Raw genomic sequence first — 26,964 nt, 5'->3', positions numbered from 1 at the left:
GAGATGACCAAAAGCAAGGCCCAAGAGGCCCTCAGCTAGGCCTGCCCTGCAAAACGAAGGGAGATCTGAGTTGCAGCTAAGAACAAAGTCCTCCCAGGGACCCCAGAAAGAGGCCCAGGCATCCCCGCAAACAAGGTGGCAGGGCCCCACAAGTTCCCAACACAGTATGGCACTTTCTCCCTGTCCTAGGGCAGTGGCACTAGGAGGGAGGGCTGTCTCCTAAGTCACCTGGGAGGAGGTGTCCCACACCCCATCCTGCAGTACTAGAGGTGCCTGTGCAGGTGCCATCAGCAAGCCAGGGGGACAGAGCCTGCCTCTTCTCTACACAGTGGAGACCTCCACACGCCTGCAAGCTCTGCAGAGCCCTCAGCTAGAGAGCCAGCCTTCAAACCATGACCACAGAAAACGGCTTTCTACTGCAGACCCACACACCCTTCTCACCCGAGCCTGCCCGCTCAACGTCAGACACTCTGGCCATGCATGCACGACCTTCCTCCTTGGCCTGACTTGGGAGACAGAGGAGAGGGGCTCTTTAACACACTGAAACGTCTATTTAGAAAAGTTCAAGATCCCTGAAAGGTAGAAGTAAAGGAACTCTTCATCCTTCTCTCTGATTTGTCCAGAAATCAAACACTGGACACAATGTAGGTTGACAAAAAGATATCTGGGGCTGATGGCCTTTGGAGACCACCACTGGTACATCAAAGTGAAACTCACTACCTCAGGCTTCATAAAGTCACAAGGCAATGTCTTATGCTAGCAAAGGCCCAATATCCCACCTTCTTCTCAAAGGAGAGGAGGAACTCTAGCCTGGGGTCACCCCACAGTCGCTGGGCCTCACCCTGGTAAAAGTATAAACATTTTTAAGGGGGATTGCAGCAGCACTCTAGCCCCACCCCAAACCTCTGGGAAGCACAGCCATACACCGAGCCTGGCCACTTAATGCCCTAGATTGGGCAAACCTGACTGTCAGGCTTACTAGATGAGGGAGGGCCCTAAGGAGAGCCCCTGGGCTTCCTGTTCTGCTCCCCCACTTAGTCAAACCACCTTCGGCCCATACTGCTCTTTCCTCGGGTCCTCGAGCCTTTCTGGCTAGAATCATTTCTCAGCTTCCCATGGCTCTGCAGACTCAAGATGAGCTGACCTAAGGCAAAAGCCAGTAATGAGCATGCACGGAGGATCATGCCATGTCATCAAGGCAATCTGACAGCTTAGCCCCTGTGACAGCACTGCAAACCCCAGAAAGGACTCTGGAGCAAGCTGGTGGCATGCTATTCTAATGGGACTTCCCCTGTTCCTTCCTGGGATTTAACTGGGGCCAGTCTGGGTCTTTGCTGGGAAAGTTAAGCAAAAGAACATTAGTTTCAAATGGCACCCCAGCTATCGACCGCTTTCCACTTGGTGATGGATGGTATTTAATACCCTCTAGTTGCAGCACCCCAGGTCTGTAAATACTGATCCTGTTTTATTGCTATTTCATCACTATTACGATGGTCATGGCTGCTCCTCCTCCTCTGAGTTTAATGTTCCATGGGAGTCTCACAGGAAAACAGCACAACAGCAGAAGACGCCTGCTTTCTAGGACATATACACCCACAAGTGCATACATACATGCACAACACACACTTAAGCACAGAGTGCTCACACAGCTGACTTATAGGTACACAAACACTCATCCTCACACTTGTGTGCCAACACTGGCAGCCCTGCCTCTAGGATATCCACATACTCTTGACTAGGGATGCTCCTTCCATACCCCATCCTCAATTCCAGGGCAGCAACCCATCCTGAGCCAGGTGCAGCTTCCTCTTCTACAAATTAAGACTGCAAATCCTAGTCACAGTTTCAAAGTGATCCCTCACACATATCCACAGGATTATCACAATGCTAAGAGTTACGTGGAAGAAAGTCGTGTTCATGAAAGCAAGCACCATGGTTCATCTGGTGTGGTCAGCACATGGCTGAGCCCCTCAGATAACAGAACTCCCCCCAAAAAAGTAAAGCAAAGACCTGACAAACGGAAACCATGATAGGGCCTGAAGAGTTGGCTCAGCTGGTAAATGGTTAGCTACACAAGCGTGAGAGCCCACATTCAGATCCCCGCAGTGCATCTGAGGGTTGAGAGGACGGCACATGCAGTACTGGGAGGGAAAGGCAAATGACTCCTTGGAGTTCATCAGCCTCACCCAGGTCAGTGAGACACAACATCTCAGACAACATCTCAGAAAATATGGCTCAGAATGACTCAGGAAGGAAGACACCCAGTGCAAACTTCTGGTCTCTACACATAGGCATAAGCACAGAACAGACAAGAATACACACAAACACTTCAAACATACCGGTTAAAAATTGTTTCCAAAAAAAGCCAAGCATGTAATACATGCCTATAAACAGAGGGAACACACACACACACACACACACGCACGCGCGCACACACACACACACACACACACACACACACACACACGCTTGAGAAAGCCAACCTGAGAGAACTTGTCATCCTCCCAGGGAACACAGACTGCTACACCTGTGGCAGGGACACCCACCCCAATGCACACATACTAGCTTTGGGGACTTCACAGGATCCTTGGAAGCCAGTTATGTGAAGAACCACACAGTAGCAGCCCCAGTGCTGACCTGGCCCAGCAGCAGGCCAAGGGCAGACATGAAGGCCAGGCAGCAGGGGAGGCTGCAGCACAGTCAACATCTTTGGAGCAGGCTCCAGGCAGAACAGGGACCAGGTCCAGCACCACTGCTGTGGTGGCTATTTTTGGAAGCTGCACTCGAGAGGCTGTCTTGGCAGGGAACCATGCCTTTGAGCACCACCATCAATTTTCACCTGCAGCCAGTGCCTTTCCTTTCAGGACCAAGGTTATTCAAAGATTTGGATTTCTTCGAAATTGTGTGAAAAAGTTGGACAAGGTCTTCACCGCAGGCAAAGAGAGTTCTGCGATAGAAACCAAAGTGTCAGGAACAAACTTGGCCTCTGGTAGCACCCAGGTGCCTTGTTAACTCCCCTGGATATTGGAGGTCACATGTCCCCAACAAGGCTAAGCCATAGGCCAGTTGTGCTGAGTGCAGAAAACAGACCCAGGCCATCACTGGGCACCTCTTCCCTTCTCATTAGTGTGTAGCCTTGTGTTAGGACTCCAAACCCACCCCAGCTAAGGTATTGGCTGTTTTTGTATTTGGTTGCTGCTTGAAATCTGAAACACGGTCTCACACTGTAGTCCAAGCTGGCCTTGAACTCACCGAGATCTACCTGCCTCCATTCCCCAAGTGCCGGGGTTAATGTACCCCATATGTGGTAGCACAGGCATGGTAAACTCCAATTGAGCTGTGATGTGAATATCCGGAAATGAAAGGGTAGCCCAGAGCAGGATGGTGCAGGGCAGCGGATAAGCACCCGGGCTTGGATCTGAGGGTGTTTCCAATGGCTCTGAAGATCAAGATCAATGGCACGTGAATGCAGCATTTTAGAAAGTCAAGGTTAATAGAAAACAAACCCGCCAGCATTCTACTAACATTTTCCCCTAGAAAGATGCTCTGCCTTGCCCTGCACCTACCTGACTCACTGTGACAGCCCTGTTGTCCCTCATGCCCTAGACACCATCCTGCGGGACCATGAGGATGTTTCAGAAACAATGACAGGGCTGGCAGCGTGCTGTGGCCTCCAACTATATAGACCAATTCCTTTCCAGAAGCCTTTCTGAAGAGTACTCAAAGGGCCAGTGTCCTAGAGGGGTGCGCTCTGGAGTGGGATGCACTAAATAGTGGCAGGGCAGCATGGAGGAAGGGGGAGGGGGACCACATGGGAGACAGACACTGCTGCACAAGCTCAGTATCTTCAGACATCGTCCACCAAGACCAGAGGCAGTAGCTGCCATCCTTAACCAAAATGTGTCAGCTAAGCACAGGGAAGGATGGATGATGGCAGGGACAAGGCACCACATTTTCCACCACCCACCTCACTGCTCCACCACTGATAACTCCTCTTCCTCCATTGTTGAGAAACTGAAAAGACAACTGCCACCACCTTCCAAATAGCTGATTTTAAGCCATGAAACCAAAACCAAAATAAAAAACAAAAAACAAAAACCCAGAAACCAAAGCATCTGTAACTGCTACCTGGTTCCAGAGTCTCTAGATGTCCCTGAAATCCTATAAAGGGTAGGTACAGGGCCACCGATCTTTGGGGCTGGGGGCAACATGTCTATGCTCTCCCATGCATGCTGGCCATGGCAGAAGAGAGCACTGAGGCTTGATTTGCCATCCTTATTGTCAGGTCAAAGACCTTCCTGGGCACATGACCTTGTGCAGGCGACTTCTCTATGCCCTCAACTTGTCCACCCATCAGAACAGGGAGCCAAACAATTGCCAGATTTTGCCCGACTGCAAACAGCTGTGCCAAAGGGCCTGTTCAAAGCAAAGGCAGAGAGATGCATGTGAACCAGGGCTGGGCAGGGTGACGGCAGTGCCAAGGGAGGAGGGACGTGCAGGCAAAGCCTCTGAGGCAACGGTGGGCTGCAAAGGGTGATCAGGAAAAGATCTGGCAGGTCTCAGACCTGAAGAGGGGACCCCATCAGATCCCTGGATTGGCCTGCATAAAGGTCACCTTGCTTTCATGGATCAGCAGCAGTGACCAGAGGCAAGCCCCTCCTGCCCACACACCAAAGAACCCCTATCTTAATAACCATCTGCAACTTGGAAAGAAACAAAAGGCATTTTGTTTTGATCTCATTTTATTCCCGAAAATTGTTTTTCTCCCTAAAACCTTCTTTCCTGTCACAACCCAGCTCCAGTGGCACTCTTGTTGGGACGATGTGAAGGCCAAGGACAACTTTCAAGTGACTTTGCAATGGCTCCTTCCCAGACCAAAGGAATGCTTTCCTTTCAGACAAAATGGGAGCCAGAAGGGCAGGAAGAGAGGCTAGGCAGAAGCTTGTTTAGCATCCACAAAGTCCAGGGTTCACTTTGAACAAATTGGTACACATCCAGAATCCTAGCACCGAAGGAGTAGAGGTAGGGGATCAAAAGTTTACGGTCAAGTTTGAGGCCAGTCAAAAGATGGGATATAGGTCCCAAAAAGGTCTGACAAGCAGGTAATAAACACACCACTGTACACCCGTGTTGTGGACCCTGCTGGTTGAGAAGAGAAAGGACATCAGGGTACACAGAACAATTCCCCAGCAGGAACAGAGGCCATGGGACATCCCACCAGCTGCTCCAAACTGATTGCCAATGTCCGCAGAAGTGGAGGGAACCTTTAAGTAAGAAGCCAGTGGGCTTGGACCTGAACCTGGTTGCGTAGCACGTTTATAACAAAACCATCCCATTGCACCCTGCTTCTCTCTGCACTGTGGATCAGGGCTGGCAGTGCAAAGTGCAGAAAACTAGGCACAGGGGCCAGAAAGTTCAACAGATAAGAGCACTGGCTACTCCATCAGAGGCCCAGGTTCAATTCCCACCACCACAGGGTAGCTAACAATTGTCTGGAACTCCAGTTCCAGGAGATCTGATGCTGGCCTCTGGCCTCTGCAAGCACTACACATATACTATGCACATACATACATGCAGGCAAAACAAAACCAAAACACCCATATACATAAACTTGAAGGAAGGGAAGGAGGGAGGGAGGGAGGGAGGGAGGAAGGAAGGAAAGAAGGAAGGAAGGAAGGAAGGAAACAACAAAAGAAGGAAGGAAACAACAAAAGAAGGAAGGCAGACTGACCTGGGACCATTTTGTTACCCAAGTATAGAGATAGAGCTGCCACGAAGGTGAAGGGGCCTACAGGAGTGGGGTAATACAGCCATATCTCCCCCAGCATGGCACACAGTACATGTGCTTACAGTAGACAGAAAGGAACAAAAGAGCACAGAGAACATACAGCCTCTGATGGCGGAAAGGGAAGAGAACCATCAGGTCCAGGGGCAGGCACATGGATTGAAGGTAATAGCTGCCATTTCTACACAGAGCCAGAAACCTGGTTCAGAGAAGCAGAGTTCAGCCACATCTTGTAGCCGCTTCTAGGACTCTGGCCCTCCCTTACATGAACAAGACTTCCCAACTCAGCAGTGGCACCCAGACCAGCAGAATAGAGGTCCCACCCCAATGATTCAAGCACTGTATTCATCTTACCGAGCCCTCATGGTACATGCATGCTTTCCTTCGGGGTGCTATAGAGTCCCTATGGTTCTACCCTAGGAGCAGTGACATCAACCTCCATGCAAGCTGCAAGGGAAGGCACACAGGAACCCTGCAGTATCCCCATGGCCACTTACCCTCCTGTATATCAGTCCTTCTTCAAATAAAAAGAAGCACTAAATTGTGTGAGCCCCTGTGTGTGTGTGTGCGCGTGCGCGCGCGCACACACGTGCGCGAGCGTGCACAAATACATGAGTACACGCATCTCCAACATTAGCTCTCTCTCACACTTCTACCTCTTGAAGTCATCATATAAAAGGCTGGGGAGAGACAGCAGCACCCATGTGGAAAGCTAAGTGGTCGTGGCAACCCAGCAGTTGGGAGGCAGGATCCCTGGAGCAAGTCAGTCAGCTGAACTAGCTGCATGGACAAGATGTAGGGTCAGCAAGAAACCCTGACTCAGCAAATAACATGGAGTGTGTTACAGGAAGAAATCCAATGTAACCTCTGGTCTACACACACACACACACACACACACACACACACACACACACACACACAGGGGCGGGGGGAGTCCCTAAATCAAGTTGTGCCGGAGTGATCTGTGTGATCAGATCTCTCAGATCTGAAAGGCCCAGAATGAAGGTAAGTCACTTTTCCATTTGCAGCAAGCAGAGAAAGGAGAAAGGTCAAGTACCAAGGCAAAAAGAAGAGGGTCCACCAAGAGTCACACCCCAGAAAAGATCTAACCCTTTGTCCACTCCCATGAGGACCTATATGAAGTCAAATTTACGTCAGCACACCTGTGCCTGGTCAGACTGTCCAGACAGCATGGGGGGCCCTGCAATTTCCCAAGGAGGAAGCGAGATCAGGGCTGCCAACTTCGATAAATGCTGCACCCTCCAAAGAGTCCTGAGTCTTCAAGAACTAATGCCTGCTTAGCAGGCCAGATCCTTCATGGCCCAAGGGCTCAACAGGAGACTCCCAGTCTCAACAGTGGTCAAAAGAAAGGGTTCCCAGAGGCCTAAATAGACAGCCCTGCTCTCCCAGGAGACTGAAGCAGGAGGATCTTGGGTTCATGGCCAGTCTAAGTAACTTCAGTTTTTATAAAGGGCTAGTGATGCTGCTCAATGGCAGGGTCCTGACCAATCATGCTCAAGGCCCATGGTGCAAGCCTCAGTACTATAAGAGGGTTGGTCTCCCTTGACATTAGAAGCATAGGAGCAAGCACAACCGCGCAGGGCATATCAGGCAGATTCTAGCCTGAGACTGAACAGGGGTCACAGTGAGAAGAAAATAAGAGAACAGAGCATCATCTCCTGCTGAGCAGCCTCAGCCAAGCCTCTAAGCCTCACTTAGTCCTCAATTGGATGAGTTAAAAAGAGGGCTGCGGCACAGATCCCACAACCTGTATGGCTGCCAGACCTGGGAGGCTGCAGAATTATGGGGAACACCATTTCACAAACAACAGCTTCCCCATGATCCAGAATCCGGAGAGAGAAGGCAGCAGCCAAGAAAATTCCCTTCTATGTGGCTAGAGTCCCATACCCTAGGGACAGTGAGATGAGGAGGATGGGGTCAACAGCAAAGGCCCAAGCCTGGAGCTCCAGGCCAAGTCCACTGGACAGCCACCATGGCTTGGAGAATGGCTGGGCAAACAGCACAACCTCAGCACTCACTGGCCATGGAGCCTCCACTACTACTGACACTTGCCTTGGAGACAGGGGCTGCCACTCACAAGGCCAGAACAAGACCAGAGACAGGCTCAGTGTAGTAAGTAGTGCCACAATCATAAGAACAAGTTACAGAGGGCCAAGAAGACTGCGCAGGGGTTAAGAGTGCTTGCTTATGGAACATGAGGACCTGAGTTTGAATCTCCGTACCCATATAAAATGTTGAGCGCAGTTACATATGCCTATAGCCCCAGAGTTATGGGAGCATGTAGACAGAAAGATCACGGGGAATCGCTGTCTAACCTGCAAGCTTTGGGTTCAGTGGGACTATGTCTCAGGGAAATGAGAGTAATGGTGGCAGCGGGGGTGGGGGTGGGGGGCTGGTATCCTCCTTTGGCCTGAATACATTCATCCTTGTATACATGTCTATCACACACATGGGGCCAGGGGGCAAACCAAACAAGAAGTTCAGCCATGAATCTGTTGTTAAGGTGGTAACAGCAGGTGATCAGGGGTAGAACTGCTCTGGATTCCCACCCATTCCACCTGTCTCTGTGCCTCAGTTTCTTCTTTAGCCCCAGCATTAAGGAGATCTCACAACAGGATAGGAAAGTCCTGTATTTGAAAGGCATCATGAGGTAAGGGTGGCTGCATGCAGAAGGGTCTCTGAGAAGAACTCAGAGCTGGGTGGTGTCCACACCAGCTACTGCTGAAGAGCACAATGGCAGCGAACCCACTGTATTCAAATCTTCTAGACCCCAGAGGCAACTGAAATGCGGCAGCAGATGAATGCTGGGTAAACTGCAGTCTGCCATGCACTGCAATGGTAACCAATGACTTTTTTTTTTCCCCTGGAGCTGAGGACCGAACCCAGGGCCTTGTGCTTGCTAGGCAAGCGCTCTACCACTGAGCTAAATCCCTAACCCCACCAATGACTTTTTAAGCTGAGTGATCCAGCCAAGAAAAATAAGGAGGAATTTGAAGTCACATTCCTAAGTAAAAGATACCAGTCTGGGGGTCAAGGAGACAGCTCAGTTAGTAAAGCGCTTGCTGCCCTAGCAAGGACCTGTGTTTGATCCCCAGCACCTACTTACAAGCTGGCTGTGGTGGTACATCTGTAGCCCTGTTCAAGGATGACCCCTGGAGCTCAGTGGCCTGTCAGCCTAGCCTACTCAAGAAGCTCCAGGACAATGAGAGCCAGTCTCTAAAACCCAGGTGAGGAGTCATTAAGGAAGAGGCCACAGATTGTCCTTTGACCTCCACATGCACACACTCACACAGAAAAGGCTCCACTCAGCATAGCATTGTCACACCAAGGATTTCTGGGTACTCATAACTCATGTCCATACTAAGCCCAATTACTGGAACCCATGGCCTACTGTGATGCCCTCTAGAAAATGAACATCCAGGCAAGGATCCACCCAGGCAGAGGGGTGAGAAAAAACGTGGAAGAATGACAAAGATTTATTCCTAGTCTAACAGGATTGCATGCGACCCAACAGGATACATATGAAGGCACAGCCTGGGAGAGGGTGGCGGGCTGAGCTACTAGGCATCCAAAGCAATAGCAGGAGGGAGGGATGACCAGACAGGCACAGAAGGTGTCCAGGGTGGAGAAAGCTCTCTGGGCCACCTATAGTGTGGAAGTTCTACACCCATCTAGTCCCAGAGATGACACTCCTATAAGTGACCCTTGCAATACCAAAGCATCTCCATACTAGAACACTGAGCACAGCAGTGCACAGGACCCAGAACCTAAGAGCCAGCCAATGGGATACCATACAGACAAAGGGAAGAGAAAGGGTGCCAGCAACACTTGGCTTACCGCTGACTGCTTAAAGTCTAAAACTGGAGCTGGTGGGGTGGCTTAGAGGGGTGACCTGAGTGAACCCCCAGAACCCAATAAAGGTGCAAAGAAAGAACTAACAAGGCTGTTCTCTGGCCTCCACAGGTGCAGCATTCAGAAAAGTAAAACCCACAAACATGATTCTGCTTTGATGGGATGCTTGGAACATGAGAATCACCGAAATAGGAACCAGGATCACAGGCAGGGCCAGACAGCCCTTCATCCTGAAGGTCATGGGTCCGTGTAAGTAAACCCAAATGGATGACAGGATGGCACAGTCTGCCACCCATGCTCACCCTGCAGTACACCACTCCAGGTGTACGCCAGAAGAAGCTTGGTCACAGGCATAAGAGATACCTCTCTATCATCACAACTTCCCATAACTCTAAGATCACTCAACCAACAAAACCCCACAGCACATGGGCTGCCCAGCCTCAGACCGTGCAGCACAGGTGCTTCCTCCTCAGCATGATCGTCCGCAGGCTGTGCTGAGGGCCAGCAGTCATAAGAGGCTGATCATAACCACTAGGCAGAAGATAAACAAAATGAAGAGTCTGCTAAGTCGCCTTGCAAACTTACCAGAGGGGGCTGGAGAGATGGCTCTTAGGGAGGACCCAAGTTGACCTCCCAGCACTCGTGTCAGGAGCTCACAAATGCCTGTGACTCCAGCTCCGACACTTCTGGCCCTCTCAGACACACCCATTCACATGTGTATCCTCCCCTTCCCGCCCCTGATACAAATATAACTAAAAAGAGCACACACCATAAGTAGAAAATAGGGAGGAAATCCAATGCTGTGTCAGATTTTTAGTATAAAATCTATAAAACTTGCTGTGAAAAATTAAAGACCATCTCAGTAAATGAGGGATGGTTAATGCCACTTATAAAACCAAACAACACCAAGATACAATTTTTCTCCAAAATGATTCAAGAACTCATTGCCGTCTGAATCATACTCTAGCAGTGTCCTGTGAGAGGTAACCAGCGGCACAGGGGGAGGTGTAGGGGACCTACAGATCTGTCCCAGAGATGGAAGCAGTTTGTGTGCGGGTGTGGGGCTGCCCATGTATGGGAAGTACCAATCTTTTAAGATGTTTTGTACTTATGTGTGTGCGCATATGTGTTTGTGCACGTGTCACATTCGTGTGAGTGTCCAGAGAGGTCGAAAGACTGAAGGGGCCTGGAGCTAGAGTTACATGCAGTCCCAGGGCTCCAGGGAGACTGCTGGAGCTGAGCCTGAATCCTAAGAAAACATCAAGAGCTCTTAACAGCCGAGCCATCTCTCCAGCCCTCATTCTTTCTTTCTTCCCAACTTTATTTATTTAGGGGGCGCTCTGTGGTACACATGTGTTAGTCAGCAGAGACAGCACTAGTCTCCACTTTCATGTGGTTTCTAAGGCTAAGGTCATCGGGCTTCATGACAAGCATCCTTAGCCACTGGGTCCCCTCACCAGCCCACTTGCGAGCATCTTACGTGAATCCTGAAGATTGCACACAAATCCCTGCCTCCTTAGCCATTTCTGCAACACCGCCACCCCACCCCATTCAGGCAATTCTTCGTGTCTTATTCTGCAACAGAGTCTTGCTAGTTTGCTCAAAGTTTGCACTCACGTTGTAGAGCGCGCTGATCTAGAGCTGGTAGCTGGGCTCACAGGCCTGGGCCATTGCAGCTAGGGAATTGAAAGAACAACAGATCTGGCAGATATCAACACTTACATTCAAGTGGAAATTCAGACAAGGTGACATGGACAGAGAGACACGAGGAGCTGACAGCAGATTCTACAGCAGCCCACTATGGACAGGTCAAAGGATGCCCCTTTCAAGAGCAGAGCCATTCAACAGTGGATCACAGAAGACAGAACAAGCCTGGGCACCTGTTTCATATCACACTCCAAACCCAATTCCAGGTGCCTGTCAGACTTGAGCATAAAAGGTAAAACCATGGACTGCTTGGAGGAAGCTGTGAGGTTCCCTTTAATATCTTCCTGACTTCAGTCAGCAGAGATACTTAATCAAAACGCCCAGAGCGCCAGCAGAAAGAGAAAATCGATATACTGGACTGCAATTAAAATGAAAAACGTCTGTTCACCTGCAGACACAGAAGTGGTGACAAGTGAAAGCATGCCACAGGTGAAGAGGGTCTTATCCCTATGCAAGGGGTCACACCCAGATTCCAGATCACCTGCTAATCCCTAGGGAAACTTGAGAGGCCAAAGAACTGGAGAGTTGTGTGAATCTAGAGGATGGAGAATGCATGTGGCACCCTCACTGGGCACTCTGGCAGGTGGTTTGCCAACCCAAGGCAGCCTATGGTCACCAGAGCTGTCAGCTAGAGCACTCGCTGTGGACAAGCACGTGCACTAAAGTATCAATTTATTTGTGACATGTTAAGTCCAGCCACTTGAGGTCCACACAACAGCAACACGACGCTAACCACGGTTATCAGAAGCCAGACATGAAGAGCAGGGGCCCTGTCAGTTCACAGCAAAACCACATTCACAGTCAGAAGCAGGTGGGTCCCCTGAGTGTGAGGGGAACACAAGGCTGCTTGCTGCCTGCCCCCCGTCTTTCCTGCACTGCAGGAGGTGCACACAGCCTTCAGCACAAAACTCACTGGGAAAAACAAAACACACTGCAGAATAAAGACACAATGGACACAAGTACCTAGTGCCGTATTCCAAAATATTCGACAGCACCAGCCATACTGGGAAAGGCCAAAGATGTGCCCAGATGAAAATGGATGGGCACATAGTGGTATTTTCACCCCCGATCACAGAAGTGGACAGTGAATGAACTCTGTCAATGAGAATAGACCTCCAATGCACAATTCTGCAGCACAAGAAGCCACACTGTGGACCAATAAAACACACACACACATGGGGTTGGGGATTTAGTTCAGTGGTAGAGCGCTTGCCTAGCAAGTGCAAGGCCCTGGGTTTAGTCCCCAGCTCCGAAAAAAAGAAAAAAGAAAAAAGAGAGAGAGAGAGAGAGAGAGAGAGAGAGAGAGAGAGAGAGAGAGAAAGAGAGAGAGAGAAGCTGACCAACGAGTACATACACAGTAAGCCTACAGAACCCTACTAAGGGTTTCCTTACAGAGCCCCAGGTCCATCTCAACCCCACGGAAGCGCCCAGCTAGTTCACAGCCCCTCTGCCTCTAGAAGGTTCTTCACAAACATGCGCCATAAAACAAAGCACCCTAAGGGCAGGGCAGAGAGAGCCCCACCTGATTCTATCCCACCCTCCAGAGGTGACGTAGGACAGGGCTGAGAGCCAGGGAGCGTCCCTCTGGCACAGTGCTCATCTGCAGACAGTGTCCTGCCCAGCACGGAGCAGAGGAGACCCTGCATCTGTTAGAGCTCTCCAAGTAGGAGAATGGCAACGTTGGGTACATGCCTAATAGATAAGAACTTAAGCAGACACTGCTTCCCTCTCCTGTCTATGGGAGTACATCTGACCTTGTGACAGCGTTCTAGCAGGAAGAAAACCAAGTCATTCCAAAGCAAATACTCAGCAAGATGGGCTGCATGAGCCTCCTGCCCCAGCGCCATACCTCTCCTCACCCTTCACCAGGAACAAGACCCTTGGGTATGGTGCCCATTCCCTGCCCACAGTTCTTCCAGGGCCACAGGAACCCACGACTGCATGTGATCTCTAGCTCTCATAGGAGTAGCCTGTGAATCGAACTGTGCCACACGCAGGAGTCAGGCACAATCCCCGTGGATTAGCAGTGGAGGGAATGTCCCCAGGCTTCAGGGCTGACCTGGAGTGTGGCAGCGCACTCTCCACAGAGGAGGCACAGACCACCTGTCTGCCGGTAGCTCACAGAAGCACTCGAAACGGTAGGCACTGTGGACAAGTCTGCTACTTGCCTCTAGGGTCGATGCCACATTGGCTCCACTGTTGTGGGTGGCCAGAGTGCCACAGCAGAGGCCTTGAGAAAGTAGGAAGTTACAGTCTATGAGAGTCTTGACTCAAAGGACATTTCACAAAAGGGAACAGCTCAGCCTCCCAGCAAGCACAAAGACAGACAGCTGTCACTTCCCAAGAGACTTACTCCAGGAACCTGTTCACAGCAACACAAGCAGAGCAGGCACAGAACACTCACTATCCACAGCGCCAAGTCCAGGAACAGTGAAGATGGCTCAATTAGTAAAGTGCCGGCTTTATAAGCACAAAGACCTAAGTTAGAACCCAAGAATCCACATTTAAAAGGCCAGGTGCAATGAATGGTTCATGTTTGTGACCCTGGGGTAGGGAAGGCTGAGGCAGGAAAATCCCTGGGACCTGACACTAAGTCAAGCCTATTTGGTAAGCTCCAGGCAAATGGGAGACTATGGCAGAGACAAGGGCCTCACAGGTAAGGGCACTCTGCAGCCAAGCCTGACACTCTGTTTGATCCCACCACACGGGAGGAGAGAACCACTTCCTACAGGTTGTGTTTTAAGTTGCACACACATATAAATGTAACACACACACACACACACACACACACACACACACACACACACACACAAACCCAGGTAGGAGGTATCTGAAGAAAGACACTAAGGTTGATCTCTGGCCTCTACATGCATATCTACATGAACAAGAATTCACATGTGCAAATACATACACAAACGCACTGAAACAATCTGAGGGGTCCTAAGACAGGACTTCGCCATGACAACCAAATGGCCTCTGCAATTGCCACCTCACCAAGATAGGACTGGCCACCAAGGGCCCAACAAGTCACTTCTTTCCAGGCCTGCTTTCTAGAATCTGTGTCCCTAGTGACTGTGCCCCTGGGGACCTCGGGTGACCAAATAGAGGAAATGGAACGTTTTCTTTCATAAAAATAAAATAAAATAAAAATAAATTCTTGCTTATATTCTATAAATATGATTCTGCAACTATGGTATAGATTATTAGTGAGCACTAGAAATAGCGTGCCTCAAATAGGAAAATGGTTTGTGTTCACCCAGTGCCAGAAGCCAATTTTCAATTGCTTAAAATAGTCATGATATTTTACCAAGGTAATTATACTCTTAGCTATCAGTAACAATTAACTCCTTAGACTGGAGCCACTTAATAAAGGTCTCGAGACAAAATTGTGCATGCCAAGCACCGTGAACTGGAATGTGAAGCAGGCAGAGGCCCCTTGGAGGGGATGCCAAGGAGGAACAGCACAGCTGGTTCCAGGCTGTGCAGATGGGTGTTAGACAGGACCCACACCCTCCCCCTCAGGGGGCTGGGCTGGAGGTGCAGAGAGGCAAGGTCAGGCAGAAGTGAGCAGACCTAGAGACTGAGGCCTAACAGCAGCCATTGGGACAGTGAAGATGGGCTCACAGGTAAGCCAGACTGGAGTCCAGGATACCCAGGCCAGATGCTTAGCCAGCAGGTAGAACAGGGGACATTATACCACACTGTGAAAGCACTAGACTGGCCTAATGAATAGTTGCATCATTCTGGCTGGCTAGCAAGTCAAATCCCTACATCCCAGACCCAGGGCTGGGAAGGCAATGGGTATTGATCCATTGAATCTCTCAGAGGGACAGCTGGTATAGATAATCATTGGTATAGATAATCAGTCAGTGTCGGGCAATCGATAGCTACCTTCCCACTGACTCAGAGTGAGGCCAGGAGTGCAGCATGGGTCAGGGTGAGGCCACTGTGGACAGAGAGCCATTGGATTTCCATGTTCAGGGAGGAGAGTGGAAATTTCCTGACTAGGGCACACCAGGTGGGAATGTCAAGGACAGAGACGCCCCCCCACATAACACACTAGGCACAAGCCTCACAGGATCTGTTCAAGGAAGCACAGGAGCTCAACGAAGATCATACTGTGAACAGTCACCACCAAGTTCACCGCAGCTCTAGTGATACAGCAGCAACGAGGGCCACAGCAGTCACAGAGTATACATAGCCAACACAAAATGTCCCACTCGGCATGCACATGTGGGAATGCTATGGAACCCATTCTACCAAAACACCCAGAGTATGTGGGCATACAAGTACACAACATGGACGCACACACCAAGATCAGACCACTGATTTCTCCTGAAAGTAGATGAAATAGCTGTGCTTCTAGAGCAATTTCTCCAAGGACCCAGAAGGCTGTGACCAATGCACAAGCTCCAGAAATCCAGAGTCTGGAAGCTTCTCTACCAGGCTGGCTGGGAGGGGCAAGGCAGGCTGGAAGTATGAAAAGGGCAGATGCTAACTCTGAGTCCTCCACCCTACGCATAGCCGCCCTACGCATAGCCGCCCTACGAATAGACTTCCTCTCCTGGGCCTGCACTGCAGAGCCTCCCAGGGCAGACAAAGAACTTGCTGTCAGATGGCAGGGTGCTGCAGATGGCTGTCTGTTGTACTAACACCTCAGCGGTGTAGCTGAGGCAGCTCAGGACCATCCCTCAGAGCTCATTCTCGCAGTCTGAGCAATAGTCCTGAGATCACAAGGAACAGTTAGTCTCTCTTCACCACACAGTACATCTGGAGGTTCTGGGTCACAGGACACAAGCGCCTCTTCCACTAAGGAAGTCTATAAAGCAGATCCCCTCCCCATCCCACTCTCTGAGCTGGCTGTCTTCTCATGCCACCCGCACACATAGTAAGCTGCCCATGGCCAGCAGACCAGACATCTGCCACCTCCTGCCCCCGTGCACCTGCAATCTTGGCATCTCTGTGACAGCCTTCTTCCCTGAACCATGTCTCTATGGGGATGGGGCCAGCTCTCTTCACATGCTCTGGTAAACAGTAAATCCTCTGGGTCTTTGTTTAAGCCTCACCTCCGACAGCTCCCCCCGTGTCAGTGCGCACAGCAGTGTTTGTCTTTGTCACGGCTGGTGACTGTATGGCTGAGAGCTCTGCCTCTTGCCCACTGCACTGTCAAGTCTGAAGGCCATGACCACACATTCCCATCACACAGGCTTCACAATGACAGATGCTGCGCAGGAACGGATGACGCTGAGGTCCAGGAAGGAAACTATGCCAACACGCTTAGCGTCTCCTAGGCCAAGGTACAATGCCGGAACTAAGCTACTATGAGAAGACAGTCTAGCCACTTCCTTTCCTGAGCCCTGAGGCCTAAAAGGAAGGCTCAGCCCTGCCCCAGCCCTGGGAAGAAGTGTGTGAGGTCAACACAAATGCGAGATCTTCTTTTAGGAGACACTGGGGGATTGGCATAAGGCCATCAGGAGTAGCGCATCACTCTGTAAGGAGCCGCAGCATCCGCTCTATACCCGGGTGGCCATCCTCACAGCCCTCTCCGGTTTCCTCTGCTCATGCTGACAGCACAGGGCAGGAAGGCTGCCCACCACTAAGGAAGGCCAGCTTATAGAAAACACTTTCCCTGAGGTGCTGCACCAGCCCAGGTCAAGACATGCGAGAAAGTGAGTCTGGGAGGCTGGTTGAGAGAGCCTTCAATTCCTTCTTGCCTCGGTCTCCTAAATTCTAGGATTATGGTTGTATGCTGTAGCTCAGGGCTCTGGATGACTCCTGCTATTCAAAACAGTGTCCTCAAATCTGGACTGAGAGCACGCAGCCTAACTGAACTGTTCTGTTGCAGCCTGCAGCTAGGAAAGGCCAGCAGTGTGCCTGGCCTGTGGTCTAGGGTATGCAGGATACCCACTGGAGATGTAAAGCTGTGGACCACAGAGTCTGCATGAAGATGAGCAATCAGAGAGAAAAGGCCAGGCATGGGCATGGTGGTGTGGGTATGGGTGAGCTCAGCCACGCTGGGTGAACTGTACCTTGGTCAGCAATGCATTGCGCTTCTGGAGCCTTCGGGCAAGTGCCTCATGTGTCTCCCTCTTCTTCCTCTCTTCCAGCAGCTGTGCATTGACCTGCCGGACCTCATCCTGGAGCTGCTGCTGGGCCTTCTCCAGACCCCGGGCACTGTAGGGAAGGCAAGATGGTAGATCCATGAGGCCTGACATGACCATCCCCATGACTAAGGACACATCCCCCACTGTGTATCCCACAGGGGCATCCTAAAATAGAGCTGCACGTGCAAACACCTCGTCGTCGTTTCCTCGCTCCTGAATAGCTACTTAGTGCCTTTCAGGAGATTCTGGATTTCAAAGACACCCAGGGTGATCCCAGAACACGGTGCGAGGGGGAGGGAAGTGCAACTCCACACACAATGGGAAAGATTGTCAGCCACAGGCACTTCAAGACGGCACTTCTGAATGAGCTAAATTGCCAGCGCAAGCACTTCCCATGTGAGTCACAGTCGGCACAGATGTGCAGCACAGGGCGGGTGCGGAGAACAGCCCCCGCAGCAAGCACTGGGCCTGGAGAGTTTCTGAAGGAGAAAGTCCTGGCTCACACTGGGTGCTAGGCTTGCCATGTGATAACAGATGTCAGAACATACCCAAACAATGGCATCTGACCTCCTCTACTTTCCCTTTCTCTATTTATACACGTGTGTATGTGTTTTTGCAGTATAAAGGATTAAAGCCAAAGCTTCAGGCATACTAAGCAAGACCTCTATTACTGGGCCAGGCTGTCAGCCCCTCACTGGGGGATTCTAGGCAGGGGCTCTACCACTGAGCCACAGCCCAGCCCTCACTGGGGGATTCTAGGCAGGGGCTCTACCACTGAGCCACACCCCAGCCCTCACTGGGGGATTCTAGGCAGGGGCTCTACCACTAAGCCACGCCCCAGCCCCTCATTGGGGGATTCTAGGCAGGGGCTCTACCACTGAGCCACACCCCAGCCCTCACTGGGGGATTCTAGGCAGGGGCTCTACCACTAAGCCACGCCCCAGCCCCTCATTGGGGGATTCTAGGCAGGGGCTCTACCACTGAGCCACACCCTAGCCCCTCACTGGGGGATTCTAGGCAGGGGCTCTACCACTGAGCCACGCCCCAGCCCCTCACTGGGAGAGTCTTAAATAAGTGCTCTGCACTGAGCTACATTCCCAGCCTTCCTCTTATTTTTTTACTTTAAGACAGGATCTCACTAAGTCTCCAAAGCTGAACTTGAGCTTTTAATCTCCTGTTTGAGTATCCCAAAAACCAGGGTTATAGGTTGTGCCACCAAGCCTGGCTTCCCTTTACAATACCTGCTTCCCTACTGTATCCCTGTGGCCTCTTTGGTTTGGCCCCTTCCTTCCTTATGACACTCCAACAAGCAAGCTCACAATTTGGTCTATTGTCTCTGCGAACATCAGAGGCCCAGATCTCTGGACTAAGGCCTCTAAGATCCATTGGTCACTCCTAGGCTGAGCAAAGACCATCACAAAGTACCCTTGCTACCACACTACTAGTCCCACAGCTGCCCAGTGCAGCCTCCATTGCCACTGGTCCTACAGAGAATGTGACAAATCCCCGAAGAGCAGGGATCTCATCAAAGACTCACACGGTGCCCTCTCACACACACTGGGCCACCAGCCCTTCTCATGACTGCCCCTGGAGAAGGGTCACAGCAGCAGAAAGAAACAGATCAGAGGACAGGAGCAGCTGGGAAAGGACCAACCAACCCCACCATCAAGATGGCCACTGCTGCCTGATGATGAACTGACAACAGGAACACAGTGTACACGTTGTCAACCACAGACCTCTTTCCAAAGGAAATACTAAAAGCTCTCACAAATGAGACATGGGGGCTAGGGAGACAGTTCAGTTGGTAATGCATTTGCCTTACAAACACGTCCATCTGAGTTTGGATCCTCAGCCACGCAATAACCTGGGCATGGCAGGACATACCTGTAAGTCCAGTGCTGTTAAAAAAGATGTGAAGCAGAAACAGGCAGATAGATCCTGCAAGCATGTTGGCCAGCTCTCTAGATGACTACTTGATCATGTCTCAGGCCAAAGGAGAATGGTGCCTGAAGACTGACACCTCCACATATGTGCCAAGCATATATGGACCCACACAAAGACAGCCAGGCAAATAAATAAATGCAGATGTACAAACAGATAGGCAGACAGACAGACATAGACAGACACAGACGCATACACACACAGGGCAGGGCATCTGGATTCTGTTATCAGGGGACATATGTAACACTCATGCAAAGTAACTGTGACCAGCTACTTTGAAAATGTACGATCTGGGGCAGGGCCTGCGAGAGACACCTGCAGCTCAGATTACTTCTGCATCCAATTATATTTGTTTGCTTTGATTACACAATTTCAAGAAAACCCGAATTCACAAGGGCAGCAGATAACGCTTTTGTCAGGTAGACGCCCCTGCAAATATGTCTATTTCACATCTGAGTGAATACAGGGTTTTGTAAATTATAACTCAGTAAAATCATTTAAACAGCTGAAGTGTAATTTGAAAGTGAATGAAAGTCAAACATTTATGAAGCTTCAGCAGGGGCCTTGATGCTCCTGGTCCTGTGAAGTGTAGCAGGGAACCCTACTCTGGCCACCAACATGACCACAGAAGATAAAGCCAACCATGTGACCTCAAGGACAGTGGTGGGCTTCGATCCTGCAGTCTCAGGACTTGCACTGTCCCCTAGCCCCACTGAGAAGCAGCTGACTGTCACCTGCACCCTAGGTGCATCACAACCTCAAATGCAAGGCAAGAGCAAATATTCATGGGAAACAGGGATATAAAGAGGCTATTTTGAGTTCCAGTTCAATTGAAAACTATTCACAGACCAATTTAATAATCAAGGACTGTGAAATCGACTCTTGAATCGTTGAATTCAGGTGGGGAGGTTCACAAGCGCCTTAAATCTCTGCTCCAAAGTGGGTAATTTAATTAGAATAGCAGCATTTGCTCTGCTACTTAAGAGCCAAGCACAGAGAGACAGACACAACTTTTCAGGGGACAGGACACACACACAGAAGGACTGGGGTCTGAGAACTGCCCTCAGCAAGGAGTTCGGGGAGCTAGCAGGAAGACTGCTAAACCCAAGACGAAGTTTGGGACAGCCTTCCCATTGTAGCTACCCAGGGTCCTATCCACCTGGCAAAGATGCAAACCCAAGGCAATGTCATAACAGCCACTTTGCTGGGACACTGATGACCAGGGCTCAGTGTAACAGAACCAGGCAGCAAGGTTGGACACAGGAAATCTATCACTCAGCCTGAGCCAGCTACCAACCTCCAACTGTAGCTAGGCTCTGCTACCTAAGGGAGGCGAAGACACAGGTACTCAATCTCAGCCCTGCACCTAGGTAACCATGTGGGATGGCACACGTACTGCAGACCATGATCAGAGATGCCATGTGCTATGGCACCACAGGAGAAGGTGGAGTCTTAAGGGTATCGGTGAGACCTGAGTTCCAATTTTTCAGATTATAAAGAAAACCTTTTCTCCCTCTCTCCCCATTATACTCCTCCCCCAAGAAGAAAGGAGTCCCCTCAGGAATGTTAGGTATCTAACCCAAGATCTTGTACCTGCTAGGCAGGCACTCTACCTCTGGTCTCCAGCCCTAGTCCACACCCTCACTCATTCTCATATGCTCCTCCCCTGCATACAGACCCTCTGTACTCGCTGGTGCAGACCAAAGATCCATGTCAGAATGCCTTCCTCAAGCTCTGCCCTTTAGTCATTTTATTTTTTGAGATAGGGCCTCTCCCTGAACCTGTGGCTCACAGTTTTGACCAGGCTAGCTAGCAGGTGAGCCACTGAAATCTTCCTGCCTCTGTCCAACAGATACACCACTGTGCCCAGCTCTATGTGGCTTCTGAGGACCTGACTTTAGTCTAAATGCTTGTGTAGCAGGCGCTTTACTCCCCGTCCTCTCTTTTAAGAACAAAATACATTTCATCTGCTGTGCAGAGCAAAACCAGATATAAGAGGAATGCATGGTCCTACAGAAGATGCCAGACAACAGGCAGGACTGCAGACCACAGCAGATCCTAAGGTCAGTTCCAGGCAGAATAGGTTCCCAGGTTTCCAACAGGACAGGGACAGACTATAAACTGCAGTTCAGAACAAAGCAAAGGGAGGGCGCTCCAGAGCATCATTTGCAGAGCTTCAATGAAGCCCCGAGCACAATGATCAACAGGCTGGATTCCTCCTGGCTGCAAAACAGGCATAAATCACTGAGCAGGTGACTGCAGAGGAAGGGACAGCTCACATACGCCAGACAGGCAGCAGCAGATCCCTTCTGAGACTGCAGGATACATACAGGTATCTGAGTGGGTAGGGAGCACTGGCTGCCTGCAGGGGCTGGGGTTTTAAGTACAGCAGGCATCACAGACCTGATTAGATGGTGTGCAGGAGAAGAGTGTATGGAGGAAGCAGATGGGAAGCCCTCCAGTAAGCTGGTCAGGCACGGGGTCCTGCACATCCTCTGTGGCAGGCTAAGTAGGTGCCAGCTGGTATGGCAAACATGGGCTACAGGTCCATGCACCCCAGAGCTGAGGTACTGCTGCGTATCTTGCCATGGCAAAGAAAAAACCAGTGAGGAAAAGAGTGCTTTAGTCCATGGTGAGGCAGGTGGCATGGAGTAAAAGAAGAGAATTAGGTATCTTGGGTTAGTTAGCTAATATCCTGAAGGGACTCTTCTCCCCACAGGCACAGGAGAAGACATTGTGTGAGACACTTGGGGGATGAAAGATTAAATACTCATATCCAGGGCGCATTCACATTGTGTGGAAACAGGAGTTGGCTAGGAGACTCAGTCTTTGACAGAGGCAGTGAAGAACTGAGAACAGGAGCAAGAAGAAAAACCTCAAGAGAAAGAGAGAGGACATAAAAGCCGTCCTCAGAGCACAGATGTGAGCAGAAGGGGCAGAGGTCTAGACACCCTGGAGCCTGCTTAGGAACGGGAGGCTGTGTGGGAACAGGTGGGTACTCTCCATCCAGGCAGGTCCATGGAGGAAGCAGGTTGGCAAGCTCCAGGGGGTGGGGGTGTCCCATGGAGGAGACACGGCCTGCAGATAGACAAAGTACCATACAAGAGAGCCGCAATACAATGTCCAAAGAGGCTCTGAACACTCACAGCCAGGCTTCCAAGTCACACCTAGACTCCCAGGCACACAAGAATGCAGACATACAGGAATCCTCAAGTTGACATGGATCTCAAATTGAAATGGGGACCTCTCCCACTGGGTCCATGGGTCCTGAGAGCCTCAACAGCTGGAAGAATTTGAGCAACTTCATCCTAACATAGATTCCCCACCATCTCCTGGGGTTGTTGGCTCTCTCTCTTGCCCTCCCTTCACACCCCCCAGGGAGGTTCTCTCCATTCAACGCCAGTCTTTCTTTCAAGGAAGAAAAGAGATCGCTTATAAAAAATTAAAGCTCTCGCTCCACAGCGAGCTGAACTCTGAGGGCAGCGGCATTTCCACGAACCTCTGGGGCTTCAGAGCGAAGCTCTTGGTTCTTCAAGGAGAAGCTGAGCGTGTTTATCGATCGCTGCCTTTCTGAGGCAGCATCTGCTGAGAGAATGAGTTCAGGCCTTTGAGAGACATCTTTGGATGTGGTGGGACACTGCCACTCACTTTCATGTGAGCTTCGTCAGAAACCCAGGACTAAGAATATCTACTTTCAAGGAACCAGGCCAGGCCAAGAGCTACTGCAGAGCGGCAGGAGACATTTTAACAAATGTCTCCAAGACAATGCTTCTTCCAGCTTTTCCTTGCCTGACCCAGCATTTCAGAGCCCTGGGTCCTGCCCCAACTGGATCCCAGCACCCCACACTCATGTACCAAGAAAAGCATACCCTATCAACATATGCTGTGGGGGCCCCAAACACTGTGGCACCATAGAGCAGCTCTAAGAAAGTGTTTGGTGCCCATCTGAGAGAGAAGCCAGGTACCAAGTCACAGTGTGTCTATATACATCAGACAGTGAGTTGTCAACGTAGAGCTCATTGAGAAGCTGGCTCTAACAACAGGACTGAGCCCTCCCTCCCTCCCCCATTTCAGACCAAGCATGTCTATCTATGAGTATCCTCTGAGGCCTCTTGTCTGGGACAGCTAAACAGTCCAAGAGTAAAAATGTCACACTCTTGAAATGGCTGGAACCATTGCCAACAGAAGTTACCAGTGTTTACTCTGTGATATCGAAATGCCTACCATGGGAAAGAAAAGCCAGAGGTTCAGCCATGGAAACTCAGCCTAAAGAAAAGGCTCGATGGAGAAGAACTCTAGCTGCCTCAACTTCCCCAATTTGGTGTCTGCTGGATGTTGTGCATACCCAATTACATGTTCGTTATCTAGCTATGTGTCATGTATCTATTACTTGCTATTGGGGTGGGGGGAATATTGGCTTGCTATATACTTAATAAAGTCGCTCATTCAAAACCACAAGCGCAGCTGGACAGTGGTGACACACACCTTTAATTCCAGCACTTGGGAGGCAGGGGCAGGTGGATTTCTGTGAGTTTGAAGCCATCCTGGTCTACAAAACAAGTTCTAGGACAGCCAGGGCTCTTACCAGAGAAACCTTGTCTGGAAAAAGAAAACAAAAAACCCACAAGTGTGAGTACTGCAGGGCATTCACCACACCACACAGAGAACAGTGCTGGAGGGCCAAGTGGGGCAGACACACAGTGTGTGCATGCGCCTCCACAGCCATGGCCAAGCCAGGCTCTGTTTAAAAAAAACAAAACCTAAAACCACTGAGGCCTTGGATGCAGCTCAGCTGGCAGAATGCTCGCCCAGCCTGCAGTTCCCTAGCACTGCATACACAGGTGTGGTAGCACACACCTGTGATCCTAGCACTTAGGAGGTGGAGACAGGTTGGAATCCAAAATCATCCTCGGCTATGCAGCAAATTCAAGGTGGAACTGGGCTACATGACACCTTGTCTAAAACATAAAACATAAAGCTGGGCATGAAGGTGCACGTGGCTAATCCTGCAAAGGCAGAAGCAAGCAGATCTTTGTGAGTTTGAGGCCAGCCTGGACTATAAAGCTCGCTCCAGGCCATCTAGGGCTCCGTGGACAAGGGTATCGCTGAGGTAGGTGCCATCTCTGCTGAGAACTGAGGGTCAGTGTGAAGCCCTAATCACCAACATGCCAGTGCTGGGAAGAGCCTGGACAGTGATGGGGGAGCTCTTGTCATGGGGTGAGGGGCTTTGGAGGAGACCCTCAGGAGCAGATGCCAAGCAGAAAGATAGCCCTTCTCCTCACACATCTACCAGCACTGCAACCTCAGCCACTTGGCTGCAGGCCCCCAAGAAAGACAAGCTTGTAAATTAAGAGCCCTAACTACAGCATAATTGTGACAGGAGCCCAAACGTACTGATACAACCCCCATTCCATAGCATTTGAGGAGAGGTGTCACACAGAGGGCTACCTTAGAGCCTTTGTGATGACAGCCCAAAGCAGTCTGACACGCACCAATAGCAGTGGTCTCCTACGGGTTATGATAATGGAATTGCCATGTACATGGTGAACTTTTTGTAATTCATCTCTTTCATGAGGCTAAAAAAACACTAGTACAATTTTATTCAAACCCTACAGCACCTTTATTGTTGAAGGGCTGAGGAGCACAGATCAAACCCTGCTAACACAAATGATTTCTAACCTTGAGCTTTGCAGATAAGTCAATGCAGACCTAAGCCGCTGAGTCACCTCTGTGAAGCCACTGTTGTATGCACCAGGAAAACTAGATGCTTGCCCTTCCTGGCCTCTGGGCACAAAGCCTGGCACAGCCTGCAGCACTGAACTAAGATATCCCAGGTCAGGAGCTAAGTCACCAGGTGCCTACAGGTCCCTAACCACCACACCTGTGTCAAGAGGAATATGCAGAGGTCCCCATTCCTGAGGCCTCTGATCGGGACCTGCTGCAGTGCAGTCCCTGCGTCATGTGCACTGAGCAGGAAGGGGTCAGCATGCTCCTGCTTCCTCCCAGCCCACGGGGGGTCTCTAGAAACTGAGAGAAAATTATAAAAATCTGCTTGTCCAGTGAGTGATGAATTAACAGGGACCTCCCAGAGACAGAGTTATGGCCCCAGAAATGAATGACAGAGAGCAGGCCAGCTGGTAAGCCAAATAAATTAGCCCTACAATCTGCACTGGGCCCTACCCCTAAACCCAGGAAATATTCACCCATGTTATTAGGGCAAGCCCTGACAGAGCCATCGGGAGTCAGACTGTAGTGGTCAGAAACTGTTCTCCAGTGAGCGTCATGTCAGATGCTCTCAGACAGTAAGACAGGGAGTGGGGGAGGATCTGCCAACAGAGCTTTGAAAGTGACAAGGGTTGCTTAGACCAATATACAGACACACAGAAGGGGGAATAGAGGATGCTGGGGAGACCCCTCTAAGAAGACACCTCTGTGAGCAGACACAGAAGAGAAGGAGGTGGAACTTGACAAAAGACAAAGAAGCAGAAGGGAAGTGACTGGAAGCCTTGTGCTCAGGGCCACCCTAGGTGGGAAGGCTGCTTCGCAGGAATCTTGCAAAAGGCTAGTCTCCACTCAGGAGGACCCTCCAGGCAGTCACTATGGCTGACGACCAGACTCTAGGTGATGCAGGCTTATTTCTGATAGGTGTGGCCTTCAGGGAAAAAGGCCAACAGAGACCTACATATTCCACAGAAGGTGTAGAAGAAGTCCAGGTTAGACAGATCCACCCCCATTCCTCCTACACACCCCAGCCAGAGATAAAGTAAGGCATAAATTCTGCATCCCTTTGGATGTCACATCCTAGATGGCCCAACTACCTCCTAGAAAGGTTTCATTCCTAAAAGCCTCCCACCACAGACAGCAAAGGCACCAGCACCAAGCACTGAGCACTCAAGTGCTACCAACAGCAGGGCAAGGTCGCCACACCTATATTACTGAGCCTGCAGGCAGAGCTAGGATGTCCCGCACTGTCCCTATGTCCTTACCAAAGGGCATGATGAAAGGATGCTCCCGGCACTCTCTTGGGAGGTGTCCAACGGACCCTATGGGCAGTCAGATGTGGAATAAACCTCAAGGAGGCCATGTCGGCAAAGATCCCAAATGCAGGTGGAAACAAGTGGTAGCGGTGCCCTGGCTCCTGCAGTGGAGCAGCCTAATGCAAATTCAAAAGGAGCCAACGTTTCCCAGCGCCCTTGGGAAGAGGCTCGGCATGGCACACAGCTGTCGTTATTTCTACCATCCATTCCATGTCCTAAAACCTCCAGTTATTAGTACACATTTTTCTGAAACCCACTCACACATGCACACACATCCCAAAATCACAAAACTGCCAAACTGTATAGACAACTAGAGAATAGGGAAAGCAGAGATTTAAACAGTTACTGACCAAAGGCCCAGCCGAGGAAGCTCACCGTGAGGAAGCCATCTGTCTCTGGTCACTGGGCACACTGCCTCTGATGAGAGCTGTTCCTAACATCTCATCAATTCCAATCACCATATTCAACTTGCATTCCCGATAAACAGAGGCCACAAGTAAATACTCTCATCTGGCCT

General features: G+C 50.5%; 1 protein-coding gene across 1 annotated transcript in view; it reads right to left on the bottom strand.

Annotated features, from left to right (window-relative positions):
* Mad1l1 (mitotic arrest deficient 1 like 1) overlaps positions 1–26,964 on the bottom strand; it is a 310,787-nt gene that overhangs the window by 160,610 nt on the left and 123,213 nt on the right. Inside the window, 1 exon segment of the mRNA NM_001109387.1 lies at positions 17,395–17,539. Within this exon segment, the coding sequence (NP_001102857.1) occupies positions 17,395–17,539 (145 nt within the window).

The sequence above is a fragment of the Rattus norvegicus genome, chromosome 12 (genome assembly GCF_021556685.1).
Source record: "Rattus norvegicus strain SHRSP/BbbUtx chromosome 12, alternate assembly SHRSP_T2T, whole genome shotgun sequence".
Taxonomy (NCBI): Eukaryota; Metazoa; Chordata; class Mammalia; order Rodentia; family Muridae; genus Rattus; species Rattus norvegicus.
The sequence above is the reverse complement of the archived record's forward strand: the minus strand, read 5'-3'. Positions and strand labels throughout refer to the sequence as shown.